Raw genomic sequence first — 20,310 nt, 5'->3', positions numbered from 1 at the left:
GTGCGTTTGAATATTAAAGCTTCGGTAATTTAATGTAATGTCATTTCATCTCTAATGATTGTTTTTAGCTTTAATGGCTTCAGGCCGTCGCTAAGGCTCGGGTTCCAAAGCTGAACACAAGCTGGGACATCCAGGCCCTGCGCAGCTCCGCGTGTTAATGTAGAGAAAACAGACGGAGGGAGGCTCAGAGCCGGCCGGCCGGGCAAGCACGACGGTTCTGATGGAGACCACCGGTAGCCTCCTCCTTTCGCCTGCCCTTCGTTCCTTTTCTAGGCTGCTACAAAATCACAGGAAGCCGCAGGGCACTGCCCGACTTGGGCAGAGGGAGATGGGCCGAGCCCCTCCTTCCTCCTGAGAAGCAGGGCTGCACCCGGTCCTCTTTCCCCGGGGCTGGCTGCTCAGCTTCCCCGACTCAAAATCCAAGAACAGCTTGCTTTCTTTCCTTCCTTCCTTCCTTCCTTCCTTCCTTCCTTCCTTCCTTCCTTCCTTCCTTCCTTCCTTCCTTCCTTCCTTCCTTCCTTCCTCTCTCTCTCTCTCTCTTTCTTTTTCTCTCTTCCTCCTCCCTCCTCCCTCTCTCCTCTCTTTCTCTTTCCTTCTTTCTTCCTGTTTATTGACTGGCTCACTGATGGAGGCCTCCGGTTCCTTTTCTGCAAACTATGGGGCCGTCAGGTTTTCCTTACCTGGGGCCTGTGAATTCGTTTTTTTTTTGTTTTTTTTTTTAATGAGGCAATTGGGGTTAAGTGACTTGCCCAGGGTCACACAGCTAGTAAATGTTAAGTGTCTGAGGCCGGATTTGAACTCAGGTACTCCTGACTCCAGGGCTGCTGCTCTATCCACTGCCCCACCTAGCTGCCCTGAATTCGTTTTTTTTACAAGTATTTTGATCAATGTCTTTTTCGTATGATTGATTTCCTTTGCATTTCATTTTATGCATTTAAAAACGTGATTCAGAAAAGAGGGCCAGAGGTGTCACCAGACTGACCGCCACAGGGGAATCCCTGGACCAGCTTGGCTTTATGAGTTTCTGAAACCCAGCCTTCCCTTCCTAGAGTTGAAAGCAGAAGCCTTCGTACAGGGCACCTCTTAGTGGCTGAAGGGAGCCATTACAACAGGTTATTTCCAGGTGGGAGAGTTAAAGGCATAAAGAGTCATACAGTACCTGGCCCAGTGAATAGAGTGCCAAGCCTGGAGTTTGGAAGACTTGATTTCAGATCCAGCCACATGTTCTAGCTGGGTGACCCTGGGCAAGTAACTTTACCCTTTTTGCCTCAGTTTCCTCATCCGTAAAAGGAACTGGAAAACCACTCCCATACCTCTGCCAAGAAAACCTCAAATGGGGTTGCAAAGAGTTGGACTGAATGACAAGAATCATAGGAAATAGACTTAAAAATTAAACATAGATTTAAAGCCTCATTTAGTTTAACCTTTTCAATCTGGGGAAACTGAGGCCAAGAGATGTGACCAGGATCACATAGGGAATAAGCATAAGAAGTAGGATTTGAATCCAGGTCCTCTGACTCCTAAGCTTCTCCCTGCAGTGTAAAGTCAGTTCAAGTTGACAGATACTGTTTGGGGTCCTACTGTGTGCAAGCCATTCTCTCTAGCTCCTTGCCTAGCAGTGCTGGGTGATTTGGACGATTGTCATTGCTTTGTTTGCAGTCAGCCCACCCTGAGGGTTTGAAGGCCTCCCACAGGCCCTTCCTTCCACAACACACTTGGTTCCATGTTCAGACTCTCCTCTGCCTCAGTATCATCTCTTTCCCACTTGGGAACTTGTATTCAGTCAATAGGCATTTAGTAAGTGTCTACTATGTACACACCAAGCACTGTACCAAACCCTGGGCATACAAAGAAAAGTCAAAGACAGTCTCTGCATTCTAGGAGGCCCCCTTCTAATGGGGGAGGCTGGGGCTTGGGTCTCCCCCACCCCCACATTAAAAGTCTTGTTCCCTCTCCAGCTAGCATCAGCATTAGCCAGCTCCTTTCCTCCCTCTGCGGGCTCCATGACTCCACTTGTCTTGACACCCTCTGCTCCATGAGCCAGACTTCTCCCACTGATCATCTCCACTGGCTGACTTGGTTTCTTGAGCACATCTGTCCCTGCAGCCTTCTGGGTGGTCACCTAGGACCCCTCTCTGGCCCAGACGATGGCCTCTTCTTGACCTTGTCACTCCTTTTGATGTCATTGATTGCCACCCCCTCCTTGAAATGCAGCATCCACCCCCCCACCCCCATCGGCATTCTCCCAGTCAGGATCCAAAAGGATCTTGACAGGCTCTTGGAGCACTGGGTTGAAGCAAATGCAATGAAATCCTATAGGGATGCATATGAAGTCTTACACAGTGCAGGTTGCAGTCTGTCTGAAAAGGATCTGGGGGTTTTAGTGGACCACGAGCTCATCATGAACCCTTGTGTGATGAGGCAGATGAGGAAGCCGATGGGATCTTGGGAGGTGTCAAGAGGAGCCAGAAATAAGGAGGAGATGGGCCCCACTGTGCTCTATCCTCCTGCATTATTCTGTTTAGTGCTGAGGGCCAAGGTTAGATGTCAGGGAAAACTTCCTAAGGGTCTGAGCTATCTGGAAGTGGAATGGGTCACCAGACTTAGGGCCAGGAAGACCCGGGTTTGAATACTGCCCCCCATACTTACTGTGCGTCATCGGCTTCCTTGTGCCTTCTTCGCACCGGCCTAAATGGAGCTAATTCTGACTGGCCCTTTCTGGGCCTCAGGCCCCTTCTCTGGAGACTGGCTGCTCTCTAGGTCCCCTTTCTGCTACGCCCCGCCGGGCAGATTTGGGACCACTGGAGGCAGCATTCTCAGCCATCCCTCTCCCAGCCTGAGTCCTTCCTGAGCACGGCAGCAGAAATCACCACTTTTTTTTTAGTGAGGCAATTGGGGTTAAGTGACTTCCCCAGGGTCACACAGCTAGTAAGTGTTAAGTGTCTGAGGCCGGATTTGAACTCAGGTCCTCCTGACAACAGGGCCGGTGCTCTATCCACTGTGCCACCTATCTGCCCCTAATTGCCACTCTTCTCTGTGACCTTGAGCCCACTCCTCAGGCCTTTCCCAACGCAGTCAGTAAACACGAAACACCTACTGTGTGCCAGGGACCATGCTCGGCTCCTGCAATACTCTTCCATGAGGCTTCTCCCCTCCTCCCTCCAGACTGCGCAGAATTGTGTCTAGTCAGTGACTGGTGGCCTTGATTCATCCAGTCGGGGACTTGGATGAAAGTGGCAGATGCAGAGCCAGGCTTGACATAAGAAGACGTTCTAACACTGGAGCTGCCCTCCCATGGGATGGGCTACCTCAGGAGGTGGTAAGCTCCCTGTCTCTGGAAGGTTCCAAGAAGCCATCCATTTATGGGGACTGACTCCTCAGGTAGGGTGTGGCAAGGTAGAAAGAGAAAGGCTTGGGAACCAAACAGCCTGGGTTCAAATCCTAACCCTGATACTACCTGTGCAACCTTGGGTAGGCCACAGCCTCCCAAGGCCTCTGTTACCTCACCCAGTAAATGATGGAGTGGAAATCAAGGTCCCTGTCCACCCTGGAACTAGGGGACTGGCACGGATCCAGGATTAGCTGCTTCCGAGGTCCCTCTGTCTCTGAAACCCCGCAACTCGTCTTCTCTGTAAGAATGGAAGCTCTGTGAAAGCAGGGGCCATCTTTGGTCTTTATTAGTCTCCCTGGTGCTTAGCACAGGGCCTGGCATATTGTACCCACTTAATAAATGCCTGTTGACCAAAATTATCTCATTTCAGCTTGTTAGTAACCCTGTGAGATAAATACATAGGGATTATTCATGTTTTACAGATAAGGAAACCGAGTCACAGAGAGGGTAAGTGACTTGCCCAGGGCCACATAGCTAAGTGTCTGAGGCAGGAGGATTGGAACCCAAATCTTCCTGACTCTAAATCCAATGTTCTCTCCACCAGCATCCTCTGTCTCTCAATGACAGGTCCACTTTTTACCCCCTTTTTAATTAAAAAAAAAGTCTGGATTTGGCCAGCGCCAACCCAATAGGATCATTTCCACAGTCCTAGAAGCCACAAATCAGGGTGACGGTCCCTTGCTTTTATTTGGGGAAGTTCATCAGTTTGATCTGTTTTTTCCAAAGCTGCCCCACTTGTCCGAGCATCCTCCTGACCTTGCCCTTCTGTCCATTTGGAAGGCTTCAAGACTCTTAGTTTTCATCTACGATTCCCAGCCTTCTTTGCTTGTCGCGGATGGACCCTGAGCAAATGTTTTCGCTGGCTCAGGGAGAGCGGTTGTATTTGTGTACACACACACCACTCCCCGCCCCCCACTTTCTTTTCCCCTCTCTCCTTACAGATTTAGTAAGGATGAAGCCTTAAAAATAGCCCTAGACACCTTCATTTCTACACACTAGTTGCAAGGCCCAGGGAGGCAGTGTCTGGGTCACACGTGATGGTAGGAGGCCCCATGTAGGGGCAGTTCACAGCACCTGCCTTCCACTTCCAAGATAAGCAGGTGGTACCCATGGGTCACCTCACCCACGGGTCACTGGGGCCCAGACTTCTGCATGTGGCTCTGCCGGTGGGGGTGGTTTTATGAGTTTTCTGCTCAGATGGATGGATAAGCTAGCCAAGCTTGGCAGCCCCGTCCCACCCCCACCCGAGTCTGGGCTGGTGCAGAGTGTTCTGCTTTGGCCTGGACATTAATCTGACCCCTGAGTGCCGGGTGCTTTGCCTGTCTTCTGCCTATGCCCCTAGTCCATCCTGAGAGAGCAGGGAAGGAGACTTCTAGAAAGCCCCCCCGCCCCGTCTTCTGCATGGTTGCTCACCCATCTGCGGTCTCTAGGGGCTGCTGACCACGGGAAATGTCAGGCTCTGGGGCCCTGGGATCAGACGGGCAGGCAGCCCTTTGCCCTGCTCCCTCCTCCTGAGTTATTCTGCCCAGATGGGACTGATCTCTGGCACTGGATGACTTCACCCTATGGGTCTGTGACTTAGAACTCAGGCCTCTGGCAGCCGTGGCTCTGGCCCCAGGCATGGGTTGTGGGGGGGGGTGTCATTTCCTGGGCACCCCATGGAGTAAGCTGTGTTCTAATGGGGGGCAGGGATCTGTGGGCAATCGCCACCACAGACCAGGAAAGGAAAAGACACGGAGAATTTAGGGACAAGAGGCATGTGGGGCCGGGGTGGACGAGGACCCTGCATCAGGGGAAGGACTACAGCTGCGGTGATCAAGGCCCCAAACCTGGCCCCACTGTCCTCACCCATGTGCCTGGGGAGACCCAGCTCTGGCTGCGGCCCTGAAGGGAAGATATGTTAGAAATTGGCACTTTGGAGATGGCATGAAAACCCGAGGTGGGCATCCAAGTACACAGGAGGCCAGAGGCACCAAGAGAGCTGAGCAGTTTAATCATCATCTGAGGCCCGACGGGGCTGGAGACCCCACCGAGGAGCCCCTGCACCTGGGAGCGCATGGGGAGGCGTTTCAGGACTGGAGGAGAGGGGAAGGGGGGTGGCAGAATGGGCACGTCAGCATCACTGGCTCCGTCATTTAGCGCTCCTGTCTCCAAGGCTTGGCTTCAGCTCTGACAGGTTCCTACCTGGTTCCTTGGGGACACAGGACCAGAGGGAACCTAGCTGTGTTGGGAGAGGAGAGCCCTAAGGCAGGGGCGAAGTGGGGCGGGAAGGCCCCATTTGGCATAGGGTTATAGGTGGGCTGTCCCAGGCTCCAGGGGGCAGGGGGAGAGGTGGGGAGAAGAGAGGTGGAAGGGGGGCACCCCACAGATGAGGGGAGGAAAGAGGATGAGCTGGGGGTTGCCTGGGCCCCATCACCAGTCTGGAAATTAAATAGCAGAAGAAAAGGGCTGCCCTCGGGGGCCCTGGGGCACCACCAGTCCAAGTTCCTGGGCATGGGGTCGCAGCTTGGCGAGATGGGTCCCTAGCAGCAGGTGGCTGTCCTGGCGCCAGACCCCGGTGGGTCTGCCCACCGGCCGTGTGTGAGGGCCGCGGTCCAGCGGGGAGGCCTCCCCTACTTGTTCTTCTTGAAGAAGCTGAAGCGTTTTTCCCGATCCCTTTCTTTGCCCTCTTTGCTGCGCATGACAACGGAGCCCTCGGCACTGGCAGGGGACACCGGGGGCATGGTCATGGCCCGGGTCATTCCCCGGGAAGCACTGGGCATCACTGTTTCCTCGGGTTCTGCAGAGGCTGGAGAGGCCGCAGCTATGGCAGCGTTGACCACGCGCAGCCAGGAGCTCATCTCGGCCTGTGGGATGGAGGGGAGAAGAGCCAGGCATAGGTGAAAACGCTCACAAGGTCAGAGGCAGCGTCCAGGATAGATGCTTAAAAAGAAGGCTGGGATCACCATGTGTGAGGGGAGGCGACAGGCACACCGGCTTCAGTCCTCCCTCTCGGCCCCCACACCAACAGATGCTTTGTGAAAGACCCACAAAGAGAAGTTCTGCAGGGCTTTTTGACTTTACCAAGAAGCTGCCAAGCAGCAAAGGAAACCTCTCGGGAGGCTGCCTGTGCCCTGGACGGCTGGCAACCCTCCCCCCCCCCAACAGAACAATGGTGAGGCATTGGCGGGGTCTGAAACAGGCCCTTGAGCATCTGGCTTCTCTCCCTTGTGAAAATCAGAGGCCAGATAAGAGCCCCATGGCTGAGATAAGTAAGGAATTCTCACCCCCCTGCGACCAAGGAAAGTCGACTAGGAATCGCTCACAAGAGAAATGAACCAGAGGGTGGCTCAGGGGTTTCACCCCCAGTGGGAGCAGCAGGAGAACAGAGCCTCTGCCTGAGCCCCTGTGGGTGGACTTAGGAATCCTTGTCAGAGAAACCACCCCAACATACAAAGGCCTCCATGGGGCCCTGAAGGCCCTCCACAATCTATCTTTCATTCACACAACTCTCCCCTCTGCCCCTCCCAATCCAGCCAGCTTGGCTGGTCCTGGGTCTGAATAGTCTATCCCCAACTCCTTTGACCTCCCTCTAGCCGAAACGACTTGGCATTGACATGCTACGTATTCTGCATTTACTCCTCTGTGTGTGTGTTGTTTCCTTTAGTGTGTCCCTCGAGGGCAAGGACTGATTCGTTTTTGTCTTTTTATCCTCCGTGCCTAGTACAGGCTTGGCACATAACAGGTGCTTAATGCAGGGTTGGTGAATTGAACTGAATGGGTTGCAATCTGTACTGCCGAAGGCACTGGGCCACAATGTTGAGACCACAAAAGGGAACGTTTTTGTGACTATTCTACACATCAATTGCAGAACATCACAAGTGGTTTACAAATGCTAAGAAATGGGACACATGGGAGACTGAGAAGAGGGGAGGAGGGGGATCCCAGAAGCCGTGGAATTCCAGAACATGGGAGTGGGGCCGAGGACGGGGGTTTGCTCACCTCATCCTTGGCTTGGAATAAATACTCCTTTCCATCCTGTAAACTGTGGAGGAAGAAAGAAACCTCAGGCAGAGCCTGGCACGGCCATCAGCCAGATGAGTCCCAATGGACAGCTGTCCAGCCAAAGGGCTGGGCACAGCAGCTGAGAAGCAGCCTGGGGAGCCATGCTGGGCAAGCTCCTTCCTGCACATTCCTCAAATTCCCTAAGACCACGGCGTGTGAGGAAGTGGGTGCCCACAGCCCGGTACAGGCTGCATGGGCACAGACACCCTCCACCCAGCAGGCAGGGGTAGGCTGCATCAGGATAAGCTGACCGTCTTCTCCCACCCACTCCCTGGAAGCTGGAAGCAGCCTGGCAAAGGGCAGGTCTGAGGTCTTCCAGGGCCACACCAGGCCCAGTGTGCCATGTCCCCCCCACACCCCCCCAGGGTTTAATGTTTGCCTAGCATCCCTGACCTGCCTACAGCAATGCCCTCTGAGCCCTGCCCCTCCAGCCCCTCGGAGGCTCTCTGCTGCTCTCTGGGCCCCGCCGGAGTTGCCCTCATACCCCAGCTTGAAGACATGCTTGCGTTTCCGGTAGTCTAGGGCCACACTGCCCTGGGCTCTGGCCAGGCTGACCGGCACCTCTCCGTGGTAGGGCAGTCCGATGTTTGCGGCTCGGGCATCCTTGTAGAAGCCGAGGGTGCTGCGACGCAGGACACAATACACGGTCTGCCAGGACCTGGGGGGCACAGGGGGTGCTCAGGTGAGGAGCCGGTCCTGGGACCAGCTCCCAACTCCATCCTACTTTTCATCTTTAAACCGTGGGCAGATGCCCACGGGATGTTGGAGTCCTAGCTGTGGAGGAACCTCATTTCACAGAGGAGGAGCCCGAGCGGCAGGAGGGTTTGGTGACACACATGCTGGGGGTGCTGCCCTCAGGTCCAGGTGCCCCATGTCCCAAAGGGCATTAACCATCCCAGGCCTGAACAAAGAAGAGGAACCTGGAGGGTATCAGAGAGCCTCCAAAGGCCCCAGCAAACACACCCAAGGTCTGCCCACAGCTGCAGGGACGCACGAGGAGAAGGGGCTTTGTAATGTTAGAAGGCTGCACTGACAGGCAGGGCTAGGGAGCACTTGTTCTGGGGGCCTCCGCCCTGAGCGTGGCACCACTGCCAGGCTACAACGTAAGAGGGCAGCGAGGACGGGGGAGCTGTCTGGGGGGCATTGTGATGAAGACAGAGTCAGGTCTGGAAAACAGAGCCAGGAAAACGGGGGGAAGGTGAGGAGGCAACTGGGCCTCGTCTTTCCAGAATAGGTGCTGCCCCAAGGGCCAGCGGCCAGGCCTGGCCACCGGAGGTCCTCGAGTGAGGCTGGCCGGCATTGGGCGGCCTTTAAGGTTCTGAGATTCTGGACCTCTGGACTCTCAGCTTTTGCACGTGTTATACACCAAGAGGGCCTGTCACAAACTCTGGCCTCACCCCTCATATCACTGTCCCTGGATGCCCAGGGACCTCAGTGTCCTGCTTTCCACAGGCCCCAGTACCTGTTGGCTGCCTTCTTGCCAAAAGCCTCCATTTCCTGTTTTCGGCAGAGCAGGCCCTCCATCTGCTCCTGGGCAGAGAGCTCGGGGCCGCGAGGGGGCAGAGTGGCAGAATAGGCAGCTTCAGGGGCCCTGCCTTGGGGCATTGGCGAAGGGGCAGGGCCTCGCGCCCGGCTCTGCCTCTCTCCCCGTGGTCCATTGGCTGCTTCCCCTGCCCCAGGGACCTAGGGAGGAGGCACAATGGTCAGTTATTATGGGTGAGGTGTAGGCGGCGCCCAAGAGACACCTTCCCACACCCTCCCCGCCCTTTGCCTCTCTGCTCCCCCCATGGGGACCCCTCTATGGGGCAGACTCACGGGGCCTTCTAGGGAGCTGCTCTGGTCTAGTCTTTGTTGTTCCAACCGGGGCTGCAAAAACAAGAACAGGACAGGGATCGGGGAGGGGCATGGGCAGAAAGGTCAAGGGCCTGACGGGGCAGGGTGGCAAACCAGGGTCAATGGGTTACCTCTGAGGATTCGGCATCCGTGCAGACACCGTTGACCGCAACTGGCTCCCCAGAGGATGGCAGCCGGGGGTGGGTCCTGGAGAGCAGGAGATGCCACTGTGACCTTTAGTCCCAGATGCTCCTCTCGCCCTACCGCTTCTCTTCTCTTCCCTTCCCCCTTTCCAGCAACCCCAGCTCTTACCCAACCCGTGAAGCCTCTGCGGCTGTCTGGCCATCCACATGATCCCTGTGGGGAGGCACTGCTGGGGAAACTGAGGCTGGGGGCTCCTTCTTCCTGCGTTCTTCCTCCTCTTCCTGCTGCCGCCGCCACCTCTGCTGCTGCTCCTTCTCCTCCAGCTGCCAGAAAACCAAGGGTTCAGAGGGTGAAGCCCCCCAGGAATGAGGGGGGAGACTTGCCCTTTTCATCTGCAAGTACAGGAGCGAAAGCTCCTCTGGGCCCCACTGGCTGAGGACAGGGGAGCCAGAGGTACCACAAGACAAGGGGAGGGCGAGTGACACGAGAGGCTTCTCCATTTCTACCTGTCTGGGGGCCCTGGGGGAGAGGCCTGGGGGCCTCCTAACTTACCGCAGTGAGCTTTTCCAGAGCACTGAAGCGCTCCTCCCAGGAGGCTGCGGCTTTCTGGAAGGCCTCATGCCTCTTGATGAGGCTCTCCACCTCGTCGACGGTGCAGCCCAGCTCGGCGCTTCGCACCAGGGGCTCCTGGCTGCAGAGCCAGGCCTCGGCCACGCCAGCATCTCGGCCAAACACCAGCACTTCCAGAACTGTGAGGGGGGGGGACGCTAGGGGTCAGTGTGAGCTGGGGCTAAGGCAGGGGGCATCTCTGGCCATCTGGCTGTGTGACCGCAGGTACTACAGAACCCCCCTCCCTGCCCTGCCGCCTGTCCTGCCCGAGAGGGGCCCCGGCGACTCACCGAGCTGAAACCAGTCCATGTTCTCCTGCCACTTGTCTGACGTCTCCTGGCGCCTTGCCTGGAGCTGCTCCAGTTTCTCTGAGATCTGGGGCAGAGAAGCAGCTGAGTGGGGCTGCCCCCTCCCCCACCAGGGCCTCTGGCAACTCTGAGTTCCCCTTAAGGAATCGGTTCAAACCCCACTTTTGGGGGCAGCTGGGTGGTACAGTGGATAAAGCACCGGCCCTGGATTCAGAAGGACCTGAGTTCAAATCTGGCCTCAGACCCTTGACACTTATTAGCTGTGTGACCCTGGACAAGTCACTTAACCCCCACTGCCTCACAAAACAAAAACAAAAACAAAAACAAACCCCACTTCTGCAGCCCTGCCACTAGTACATAAACTTCTTGGGGGTAGAGCCTGGCGATTTAGGTGGGAGCAATGCCGGCCCCTGAGCTCAAGCCAGTGGCAGTTGGAGCGGGAGGAAACTGGCCCTGCATGGGAGGCAAGAGGAGCTGGGGAGGGGCCTGGCCGGTCACCTCTTCGGACGCATAGTGGTTCTTGGCCAGCAGCTCCTGGCCCAGGAGGATGCAGGAGGAGAAGCGGTCGGCTCGGGCCTCGATCTCGGCTTTGATGCCCTGGTGGTGCTTGATCATCAGGTCGGCAGAGGACACATCCCTGGGGAGCACACGGACACTCAGTCTCCCAGGGCCCCCAGAGCTTCCAACCGGCCCCGGCCCTCCATCCCCCTGAGCTCACCGGGGCCGCTCCTGGGCATCCATCTGCAGGTTGACCCCATCCATCCAGAGCATGAGCTCCCGGACAGCCTGGAAGAAGCGGAACTTGTCCCCGGTGTCCAGGAGCAGCTGGCGTCGTCCAGCAGAGCTCGCCTGTAACTGGGCCCAGGCCTCGGCCACAGCCTGCATGTGGCGGCCGATCTCCTCTGCCTTCTCCCCCGCGTAGGCCTTCTGTAGGCGGTGGCCATCATCCTGCACCTGCTGCACCTGCAGAGCCCCCAAGTCAAGGGTCAGGGTGCCCCTTCTGCTCTTGGCACACACTCCCCCAGGGGTATCCTAGCTCTCTCCCACACTATCAGCGGGGTGGGGGGGGGAGGCGGAATCAAGGGCACAGAGGAAGGGGAGAAGGAAGGTTGGGCTGGGAGGAGGGACCCAGGGTCTGCTGCCCCCTGCTTCTGGGGGCACGCACCTGGGCACTCAGCGCCTGGATGTCGTGCTCATAGGCACAGTGCCTGCGCTGCAAGGCCTCAGCAGAATTCAGGTCTCGACCGGCTCCCTCGGGCAGCTGCTGCTGCTTGTGTTGGACTCGCGCTAAGGCCTGCCGCGCCCCATGGAGGAAGCGCTGCAGCTCATGGGCAGCGGCCAGAACCTGGCCCCGGGTGTCCAGTAACTCCAAAAGGTCAGCCCAGGCCTCGTTGAGTCCGTCCTTCCACTCAGCCACTGTGGCCCGGGCAGCATGGCCCCCAGTGATCAGCCCGTCAGCCAGGGCATTGGTGCTGTCTACCCGCTCCTGACCAATGGTGCTGGTATCTCGAGAGAACTCCCGAAATTTGTCTCGCAACATCTGGTATGGAAAATATGGGCCTGAACGGGGTTGTGCCCTCAGCAAGCCCCCAGCTCTCTGACCCCTGCCCCGGCATACTCACTCTGGCTGGAAGAGACAGTTACACCCTCAAGGCACCCCCTGGTCCCCTCAGCCTGGCGCTTACCGTCACGTGCTCGTAGTCCTGGCCCAGCTCGTGGGAAGCAGCTACCACCTCCCGCTCCTGAATCCACTGCTCCAGGTCATCTAGGTCCCGCCGTAGCTGGCACAGCCGCTGGTGCTCGAGAAGCCGCCCACGCCGCTCCACTGCCAGCTCCTTCAGGCTAGCATAGAGCTTCTCCACCTGGGCTTGGCGGATCGTCAGCCGGTCACTGTGGGGGGAGGCCGGAGGTGGGGGGGTGAGCTGGCGGGGGCTGGCCTCTGGCCCCACAGACTCTGCTTCCCCACTTGGCACAGCCTCCTTCAATCCCCCTCAGCCACATTGAGATGGCACTTGAGGGTCACCAGCGCTATGCCCGCCAAGCCTGAGGACAGACGTTGGGAAGCCCAAATGGGCCCAGAGAGGCCTGGGGACTGGCCTAAGGTCACACAGCTCCTGAGGGGCAGAGCCAGGCCCCCCCATACCCAGCTGTGGCACCTCACCTCTCGGGATGGTGGCCGTCAATCATGTCCTGACTGCTGGCCGCCAGCTGGTGGACAGTGTGTGCGTAGTCTGCCAGGGCTTGTTCCAGGACCTGGTGTTTCTTGACCTCGGCCTGAGCGCTCAGCTCATCCTGGGGGAGGGATGGGCAGCGGGTGAGGGACTGGAAGCCCTGGCCGGGCCGAGGTCCCAGGATGTGGCCCACACCTGCCGTGGTGCTCACCTTGGCCTTCTCCTGGCCCATCATGTGCAGCTCCTGCTCGCCCATCCAAGCCTCAGCCTCAGCGGCGTCGCGGTAGAACTGCTGGGCCCGCAGCGCGTCCTGGAGGCGAGCCCCACGCTGGTCTAGCTCCTGGCCCAGACGCCGCCACAGCTCCTGGAGCTCAGCCACGCGGGCGGCCAGCTCAGGTCCGGCTGCTGCTCCAAGGGCTTGCTGCCGCTCTCTCAGGTCTGTGATGCGTGGTTCGTGGCCCTGCACCTCCTTCTGCAACGTCTGTGAGGGGAGAGAGGAAGCACCAGCTGCCACAGCGGCCCCAGGCACAGCCCAGGGGCCAACCCCAAGACCTGCCTACCAGGGTCAGGGCAGCTGGGTCCCACCCAACCATACCCCCATTCCCTGACTCTGGAGCCCAGTGGGGAGGGAGGCTGGGGAAGTTCTTGCCTGGTTCTTCTTCATGAGGAGCTGGACGCTGGGCAGGTCTTTGCCGTGCTCTGTCGAGCTGGCCATCGGCAGCCGCTCGGTCACCCACAGCTGGGGGAGGAAGGGGCAGTGGCATCAGTGGATGGTAGGGATAGGGAGACCCCTGGGTTCCAGGGGTGGTGGGAGCAAAGCAGAAGTGGGTCCCGGGGTCATCAGAGGGCAGCCCCCTCCCCGTGCCCTGCCCAGGACAGCCAAGCAGCAGGGAGCCAGGCCCCCATCCCAGGCCTCCCCTGGAGGACTCACGATCTCATCTTCCACATCACGATGGAACTGGTGCTGCTCACGGGAGGCCAGGAGGCGGCTGCAGCGGTCTTTCAAGGGCTTGTACAGGGCCCGGAACTTCTCCTCCACGGCTCTGGACGTCCTCTCCACCTCTCCGGCCCCGTGCTCCTCCTGCGCCAGCGCCCTGGCCTGGGCTTGGATGGTCTCCACTTCCTTTTCCCGCACGGCCATCTCTCGTTCCAACATCTGCCAGGCACAGGGGCGGCTGTGAGGCCAGGAGGCCGTGTCTGCAGAGGGTCCCCCAGCCCGCCCCGCGGCCCCGCGGCCCCCGCGGCCCCCAGACGCACCTGCTGCTTCTTGAGGAGAATGTTGACGCTGGTGAGGTCCTTGCCATAGTCGTCCGAGTGCAGCTGGGCCTGCAGGGTGCCCAGCCAGCTCTCCAGGGCAGAGCAGCTTTGGGCAAAGAGCTCCGCCCGGTTGGCATCGAAGAGGCTCCGGGCTTTGGCCTGGGTGGTGTTTTCCAGCTCTTCCCACCTCTTGTGCAGGGCCTCCATCTTCTCCCACACCAGGGGCTTCAGCTCCGGCTTCTCCGTTGTCAGCACCTGCCCTTCCTGGAGGGGGTTGTGGGGGGGGAGATGGATGTGGGGAAGAAAGCAGAGGTCATCATGCCCAGATCTGACATGTTTACTGGCTGGGAAGGATAACAGGCCATACTTCCCAGGGGTTTTGCAAGCATCCAATGAGATTTACTGTATGAATGCTCGCCCCGGGGCTGGGCCCCCCAGCCCACCTTGTCAATCTTGTCCAGCCAGTCCTTGTTGGCCGCCAGTTCAGCCATGAACGCTTGGTGTTTTTGCCACTTGGTGTGCAAGTTTCGGGCCTCATCGTATGACACATCTTGGGCCGTCAGCATCTTCTCATCGATCCACAGCGTCAGCTAGACCAGGTGGGAAAGAGAGCCATCAGGAAGAGGGCGAGGGGCGTCCCAGGTAAAGAAGGGCTGGAAGTCAGGGGCGGTGGGAGGGAGGGACCCAAAGGGGACGGGAGCAAGAGAACAGGCAGGCGGAGGCAGGGCTGGCCCTGCCTGGCCATGGACAAGAACAGCCATCACTGCCAGGCACTGGGCCAGGTCCTGAGGGTCGATGAGGAATCAGGCGGCTTCCGTTCTTTTGGAAGGAAGTTCCAAGTACAGATAAAAACAAAAAGACATACATCCTAATGTTGGTGAGAGGAGGAGGGCTCCGCCTATGCCTGATATAGGAGAGGTGATGGGCACCAGGGATTCACAGAGGTCCAAGTGAAGAGGGGAGTGCGAGGGCAAAGGCCTGGAGGTGGAAGATGGACCAGCCGAGGTCTGTGGGCCTCAGACCCAACGTGGAGGAAGGGGGAGCATGTCTGGAGACAGACCAGGGAGGAGTGTGGATTTTCTCTGGACCTTCTGAAGCAGGCTGACCTGCCGCAGGATCACAGGGTGATGGCCAGAGCCTGGAGGCCCAGGGGAGGCCACTGCGCCAGACCCAAGGAGACAGTAAGAGCTGTCTGAGTGGAGAGGGAGGGCTAATGCCGAGCCAGGCCTAGGGGACGGGGGAGACTCTGCAGGGCGCTTCCCCTCGGCGGTGCTCAGAGGGCTGGGGACCCACCTCGTGACACTCCTGTAAGAAGTGCTGGCGCTCTCGGTTGTCCCGGAGACGCTGGAGAAGCTGCTGGGCGGCCTCTTGATTCTTGCTGTGCCTGTAAAGATGCCCGGTCACCCGTGACCTCCTGGCCTGGCACAACCAGTGCCAGGCCAGGCCCAGAGCCCGCCTTCCTATCTGGGCCCTGGCATCCAGGGTGTCTCCCGGCCACCCCCAGCCACCCTGAGGCCTGCCCCTCCTCCAAGCCTCCCCTGGACCCCCCCCCCCGCCCCACCCCCGCACCCCTCCCAGGCCCAGGCCCACCCACCTCTTCTCAATCGAGTCCGCCTTCTCCCTGATCTTCTCGGCGTGAATGTTGCCGCCCGCCACCAGCTGCCGTCCTGCTTCCAGGAGCCCCCGGATCCGCTCCCCGTTGGCATCCATGGTGCTCATGAAATCCTCTAGCTTTTTGATGGCAGCATCAGCAGCTTGGAGGGTCCCTGGCATCTCCGTGTGAGACAGCACATACTCCTGTGGGGAAGAGACATGGGCAGCTGCTCAGGCCTCCTCCAGCCCTGGAAAACAAGGCCTGGGCATCTGGAGAACGGGCCGCTTGAGGGACTGGGGACATGCACCAGCTTGGAGGAAGGGGGTGGCAGCAGCCTCCTGTCATGGGGAGCCTCAGAGCAGCGTGGAATTGGGGATGCTTCTTCACGGAAGCTAGAAGGGGCCTCGGAATCTGAGTTCCACCCTCCCCCCGAGTCAGAGAGGTGAAGTGACTTGCCCAGGTGCTCCTGACCACGGCCCCAGGGCTCACCCAATCTGCTCCGCCGCTTCTTCTTTCTCCCTGTCCCTTCCCTCTCCTTCCTCCCACTCCCCCTTGGGGCCTCTGCCTCCTGGGGCCGTCTCACCTGGCTGCTGAGCACACCCTCGGCCTGCCGAGCATCTCGCAGAAACCCTTGCAGGCCATGGGCTTGGGCCAGCCGGGCCTGGCGGCTCTCCCACATGCGGCCCAGTTCTTCCCAGCCGGTACCCAAAGCCTCCAGGCGCTGCCTCAGGAAGAGACACTGGGGATCGGCCTGGTCGCGGGTCACCTCTTCGCCCACAGCGCGGAGCCGGCCGTACTCGCCCTTGGCACGCTCCACCTCGTCCCGCAGGGCTGCGTGTTGGGCCAGGAGAGCCTCTGCCTCGGGAAGGGTGGCCGGTCCTTCTTCAGAGGCCACGGCCGTCTGGGTGCGGCCCAGCCACGCCTGGAAGTCATCCAAGCTCCTAAGAAAGTCCTGTAGCCGCCTGGCCTCACCCAGGGACTCCTCCCTGCGACGCATGGTGGCACGCAGGCCCTCCCAGCCCTCCTGGACCTCGCGGAGCCGGGCCTGGATGGCAGGGGCCTGTGCCGGGTGGCCGCTGGCCAAGGCCTGCGCCTCCTGGGCCAGGGCCCCCACGCGGGTTCCGATGGCTTCCAGGTCTCGTTCTGTGCCAGCTAGCTTGCGCTGCAAGGCTAGCACTCCAGCCAGGTCATTGCCCAGGCCCTGAGTGGACTCGATCACTTTGGTCTTCTCCCTCATCCAGGCCTGCGTCTCTGTGCACTCGAGGTGGTAGTTCTGGATGTTCAGGGCAGAGGTCAGGGCTGCCTTCTTGCCGTCTGCGAGGTTCCGGAATTGCTGCCACCTTGAGAGGGTGGGAGAGTTGTTTGTGAGCTCGGCCCCCGCGGGCAGGTGTGTCCGGGAGTGGCCGTCCCCTGCCTTGGCTCTCACCTCCCCCTTTCCAGCTTCTCCTTTCCCCTGGCTCCCTGCCCATTCCTACCTGCCAACCCCTGTCGCTCCCAGCAGCCCTGGCCCAAGCTCACCTGTGGTTGAGTTGCTTCTGGGTGGCAAGGATGCTGTCCCTGCTGGGCGGCTCGGCCTCCAGCAGCTGCTGGGCAATGCCATTGACTGCAGTGACGCGGGCGGCCAGAGCATTCATCTCAGGCTCCAAGGTCTCAAACCTGCCAAGAGCGAGATCAGAGGCTCGGACTCTCCCAGGACCCCACTCCTAGGACCCCGGGCAGGCATCCAGGGACTCAGCAAGCAGCGGCGTGCGGGGCTCAAGGAGGCGCTCACCTCTGCTGCACCACCTCCAGGTCCTCCAGGCGCTCGGGCAAGGCTAGCCCATTGAGCCACTGTTCCTTCTCATCCACCCAGAGCCCGCAGGCACTCGCCTCGCTGAGCATGGTGTAGTGAGCGAGGGCGGCCTCCAGGGCCCGGGCCCGCTCGCCCGCTCGAGCTTGGAGCTCCTGGTAGCGGCGCTCCAGCATGGGCAGCCAGCCCTGCACCTCAGGGGCGTGAGCCACGGCGGCCGGCAAGGCCGCAGCCTGTTCCCTCAGCGCATCCAGGGCAGGCCGGTGGCTGCACATCTCCTCCTCCAGGGCCCGGTGCTGCTTGGCCAAGGCCTGGGTGGAGAACTCGTCATGACCCAGCTCTGGGCTGGACACCAGGCGCAGGGCATCTACCAGCCATGTCTCCATGTCATGAGCCTCTGCCTGGAACTGGTAGAGGCTGGAGGCCTGGGCCAGGTCCTGGGCCCGCTTCTCTGCCAGGGCTTCGAGGCGCTCCCATTGGGCCCGCAGCTCGGCCCCACGCGCGGCAGCCTGCTTTGCTCCCGGGTGGCCTTCTGCGACCAGTTGCTGCCCCTGCTCCAGCGTGAGCTGCAGTGGTCCCAGGCGGCCGCTCATTTCATCTCGGAGGGCGGTGTGCTTGCTGAGGAGCCGCATCACGCCGGTGAGGTCACGGCCGGGTTCGGCGGACGCCAGGAGGTGCTGCTGTTCTCGGATCCAGGCCTCTGCCTCTCCCACTTCCCAGAGGAAGCGCCAGAGGCGGCGAGACTCTTCCAGCTGGGCTCTCCGCGTGGCTGCCAGCTCACAGAGACCCTCATAGCTCTGCTGCAGGGCCTCCACACGCTGCGACACAAGCTGGGGGTCACACGGCTTATAGCCTGGAGCAGGAAGGGAGCAGAGGGGCTGCTCAGGGCCTCATCTCCCCTGCCACGGCCCCCCTGGCTTCTTGCTGCATTGCCCCTGGTCTCTCCCCTCACCCCTCCCCAGCCTCTCACCTGCGCCTGGGTCACTGAACCGGAGTGCCGAGGCACTGACTGCCCGCACCCGCTCTGCCTGCACCGCGATGTCGGCTTCCACCAGCTCATGCAGCTGCAGCAGATCTTCTACCCCTGCCAAGTGCTTGCCCAGGTCCTGAGACTGCAGTCGGCCCTGCCACAGACACAGGATGTGGGGCCGTCACCCTTCCCTCCCAGCCTGGCTTGTGACTTGGCACGTCCAGCCAGTGTCCTAGCCTGGGTCTGCCGTCTTGGAGTGGAGTAGCCATCCTGGGACTTTGCCTTCTATCATCTCTCACTCTTCCATCCCTTGACCAGGGCTCTCTTGGGCTCCATCCCTGCCCCAGGGGCACAGGCAGGCACTGCCCGCTGCCCCGACTCTCACTTTCCCCACCTCAGGCATTCTCCCTGGCTCAGTGCCCACTGCCCCAAGCCCTTGGCTTTCCCCCTCAGGGGCTGCCTGGACATACCCTCATCTCCTCCATCCAGTCCATGAGGTAGAAGAGGTCTTGGAAAACCTTCTGCAGCTCGAGGTTAAGTAGCAGCCGCTCACGCCGTGCTGCCACCATCTGCCGCAGGAAGTCCCACAGCCGGGCCACATTGTGCTGCCGGGCTGCCACCCGCTTGATGTCATGGTAGCGCTCAGCAGCCAGCTCTGCAGCCACGGCGTCCACAGCTTGCACGCGCCCACTGTAGGCCACAATGTCGGTCTCAATGGCCTCGTGCTTCCGCACCGCGGCTTCCACAGCTGCCAGCTCCAGGCCAAAGTTATCCTGCAGTGCGGGTGAAAGGATGAGGTCATGGGTGGTAGTCCCTGGTCCCACGGCCCACGTGCCCCACTATCCTGTGACTTCTGGCCCTGCCTTCTGGCTGGGGGGCCGACCATCTTGGAGGTCCAGCCTCCAGGCACCCCCAACGGGGGAGGCCCTTCTCTTGTCAGCTCTCCAGGCCCCAGGCCTGACCCCACTGACCTGGGCCACAAGGCGCTGATTCTCACTAAGCCAGGTCTCCCGCATGGCGGCCTTGCGGTCAAAGCGGGCGGCCAGCTGTTCCAGCTTCTCCTGGCGAATCAGCTCGGTGCGCAGAGCCAGCTCTCGCTCATGCTCCGCTTTCTCCAGACGTTCCCAAGCCTGCAAGGGTCAGGGCCTGGTCAGCAGTAACAGGGGAGTGAGGGACACAGAGGCATGGCCCCCTGGGGCTGGTCTGAAAACTGGCTTAGGACGCGTTTGTCCCAGCAAGGGATGTTTAGGGAGCGGTGTCCAACTGAGGACAGCAAGGCAGCGGGGCCGAGGCCATGGGACAGACGGGCAGCTCACCAGGAGCCTGAGGGATCAGGCATGTCACACTGAGCAGGGAGGGTGCAGGCGCACCAACCTTGTTGATGTCTGAGACGAGCCGGCCCTCCCTCGGAGCGTACACCTTCTGGTTGTTGGCGCGCAGTTTGCTCTGGATGGTGAAGAGCAGAACTTCCAAGTTCCCTTTCTCGGTGAACCTGCAGGGAGGGGAGAAGAGCAGTTGGACCCTGCGGCCCGGGCCCGCCCCAGGTGGTGGGCCGCCTGACCGGCGCGGGCAGCTTACTTGGGAGGCTTCTCCACGGTGCGGTAAGAGTTGAAGGACTGCAGCTGGTTCTGCACGCCACTCAGGGAGTTGGCGAGCTGCCGGTCATTGAGGGTCACGATGGTTTGCTCGATCCACTGGAGCAGTTCGGAGGCCAGAGACTCGTATTTCTCCACTAAGCGCTCGGCTTCCAAGGCGTAGTCCAGCACCTGGGCAGGAGGACCGCGTGTGGCTGCACTGTCCTTCCTGGAAGCCCCTGCCCGCCCCCTCCAGCCAGGCCGCCGCCACCCTGGGGCCATACCTTGCCGATCCGCTTGCCTTCCACTGCGAGGGCCTTCATCTTGGAGAAGTAGTGGTAGTAAGTGGCCACATAGGTGATGATGGATTTCTCGTCAGGCTGGTCCACATTCACATCTGGGAGAAGAAGACAATCCATGTCCGAGGCCCGGGGCCCTCCCACCTCCCCCTCCTTAGAGAATCCTGCCTATTGTCCTCCTTGCTCTCAGTCAGTCAATCTTTCGGCCGGGACTACTGGGCAGGCTCTCACAAGTCAAATTGGCAATTAAGTCATTCAGCCTGCAAGGTCATGGACAAGTTAACAGAGTACTTTCCCAGGGCCCTTGGTGCCTGGGCAGTTCAGAGG

At 59.8% G+C, this 20,310-nt stretch overlaps 1 protein-coding gene across 3 annotated transcripts in view; it reads right to left on the bottom strand.

Moving 5' to 3' along the window:
- Positions 1-5,367: 5,367 nt before the first annotated feature.
- Positions 5,368-20,310, bottom strand: part of SPTBN2 (spectrin beta, non-erythrocytic 2) — a 41,577-nt gene continuing 26,634 nt past the window's right edge. For all 3 annotated transcript variants that reach the window (XM_043971985.1, XM_043971986.1, XM_043971987.1), the window contains exons 8-37: positions 19,969-20,081; positions 19,689-19,876; positions 19,485-19,602; positions 19,082-19,240; positions 18,581-18,883; positions 18,111-18,264; positions 17,123-17,993; positions 16,870-17,007; positions 15,935-16,691; positions 15,352-15,554; positions 15,051-15,141; positions 14,201-14,347; positions 13,758-14,021; positions 13,432-13,656; positions 13,150-13,239; positions 12,712-12,981; positions 12,491-12,621; positions 12,015-12,219; positions 11,495-11,869; positions 11,048-11,292; positions 10,828-10,966; positions 10,312-10,396; positions 9,965-10,161; positions 9,581-9,735; positions 9,400-9,475; positions 9,251-9,301; positions 8,898-9,118; positions 7,920-8,093; positions 7,373-7,415; positions 5,368-6,237 (exon numbers count right to left, since the gene is read on the bottom strand). In XM_043971985.1, coding sequence (XP_043827920.1) covers positions 6,004-6,237; positions 7,373-7,415; positions 7,920-8,093; positions 8,898-9,118; positions 9,251-9,301; positions 9,400-9,475; positions 9,581-9,735; positions 9,965-10,161; positions 10,312-10,396; positions 10,828-10,966; positions 11,048-11,292; positions 11,495-11,869; positions 12,015-12,219; positions 12,491-12,621; positions 12,712-12,981; positions 13,150-13,239; positions 13,432-13,656; positions 13,758-14,021; positions 14,201-14,347; positions 15,051-15,141; positions 15,352-15,554; positions 15,935-16,691; positions 16,870-17,007; positions 17,123-17,993; positions 18,111-18,264; positions 18,581-18,883; positions 19,082-19,240; positions 19,485-19,602; positions 19,689-19,876; positions 19,969-20,081 — 6,422 coding nt within the window. In that variant the 3' untranslated portion in view covers positions 5,368-6,003. The remainder of the gene's footprint in view (positions 6,238-7,372; positions 7,416-7,919; positions 8,094-8,897; positions 9,119-9,250; positions 9,302-9,399; positions 9,476-9,580; positions 9,736-9,964; positions 10,162-10,311; positions 10,397-10,827; positions 10,967-11,047; positions 11,293-11,494; positions 11,870-12,014; positions 12,220-12,490; positions 12,622-12,711; positions 12,982-13,149; positions 13,240-13,431; positions 13,657-13,757; positions 14,022-14,200; positions 14,348-15,050; positions 15,142-15,351; positions 15,555-15,934; positions 16,692-16,869; positions 17,008-17,122; positions 17,994-18,110; positions 18,265-18,580; positions 18,884-19,081; positions 19,241-19,484; positions 19,603-19,688; positions 19,877-19,968; positions 20,082-20,310) is intronic.

The sequence above is a fragment of the Dromiciops gliroides genome, chromosome 6, assembly GCF_019393635.1.
Source record: "Dromiciops gliroides isolate mDroGli1 chromosome 6, mDroGli1.pri, whole genome shotgun sequence".
NCBI classification, from domain to species: domain Eukaryota; kingdom Metazoa; phylum Chordata; class Mammalia; order Microbiotheria; family Microbiotheriidae; genus Dromiciops; species Dromiciops gliroides.
Note: the sequence above shows the minus strand (reverse complement) of the source record. Positions and strands in the feature narration are given on the sequence as shown.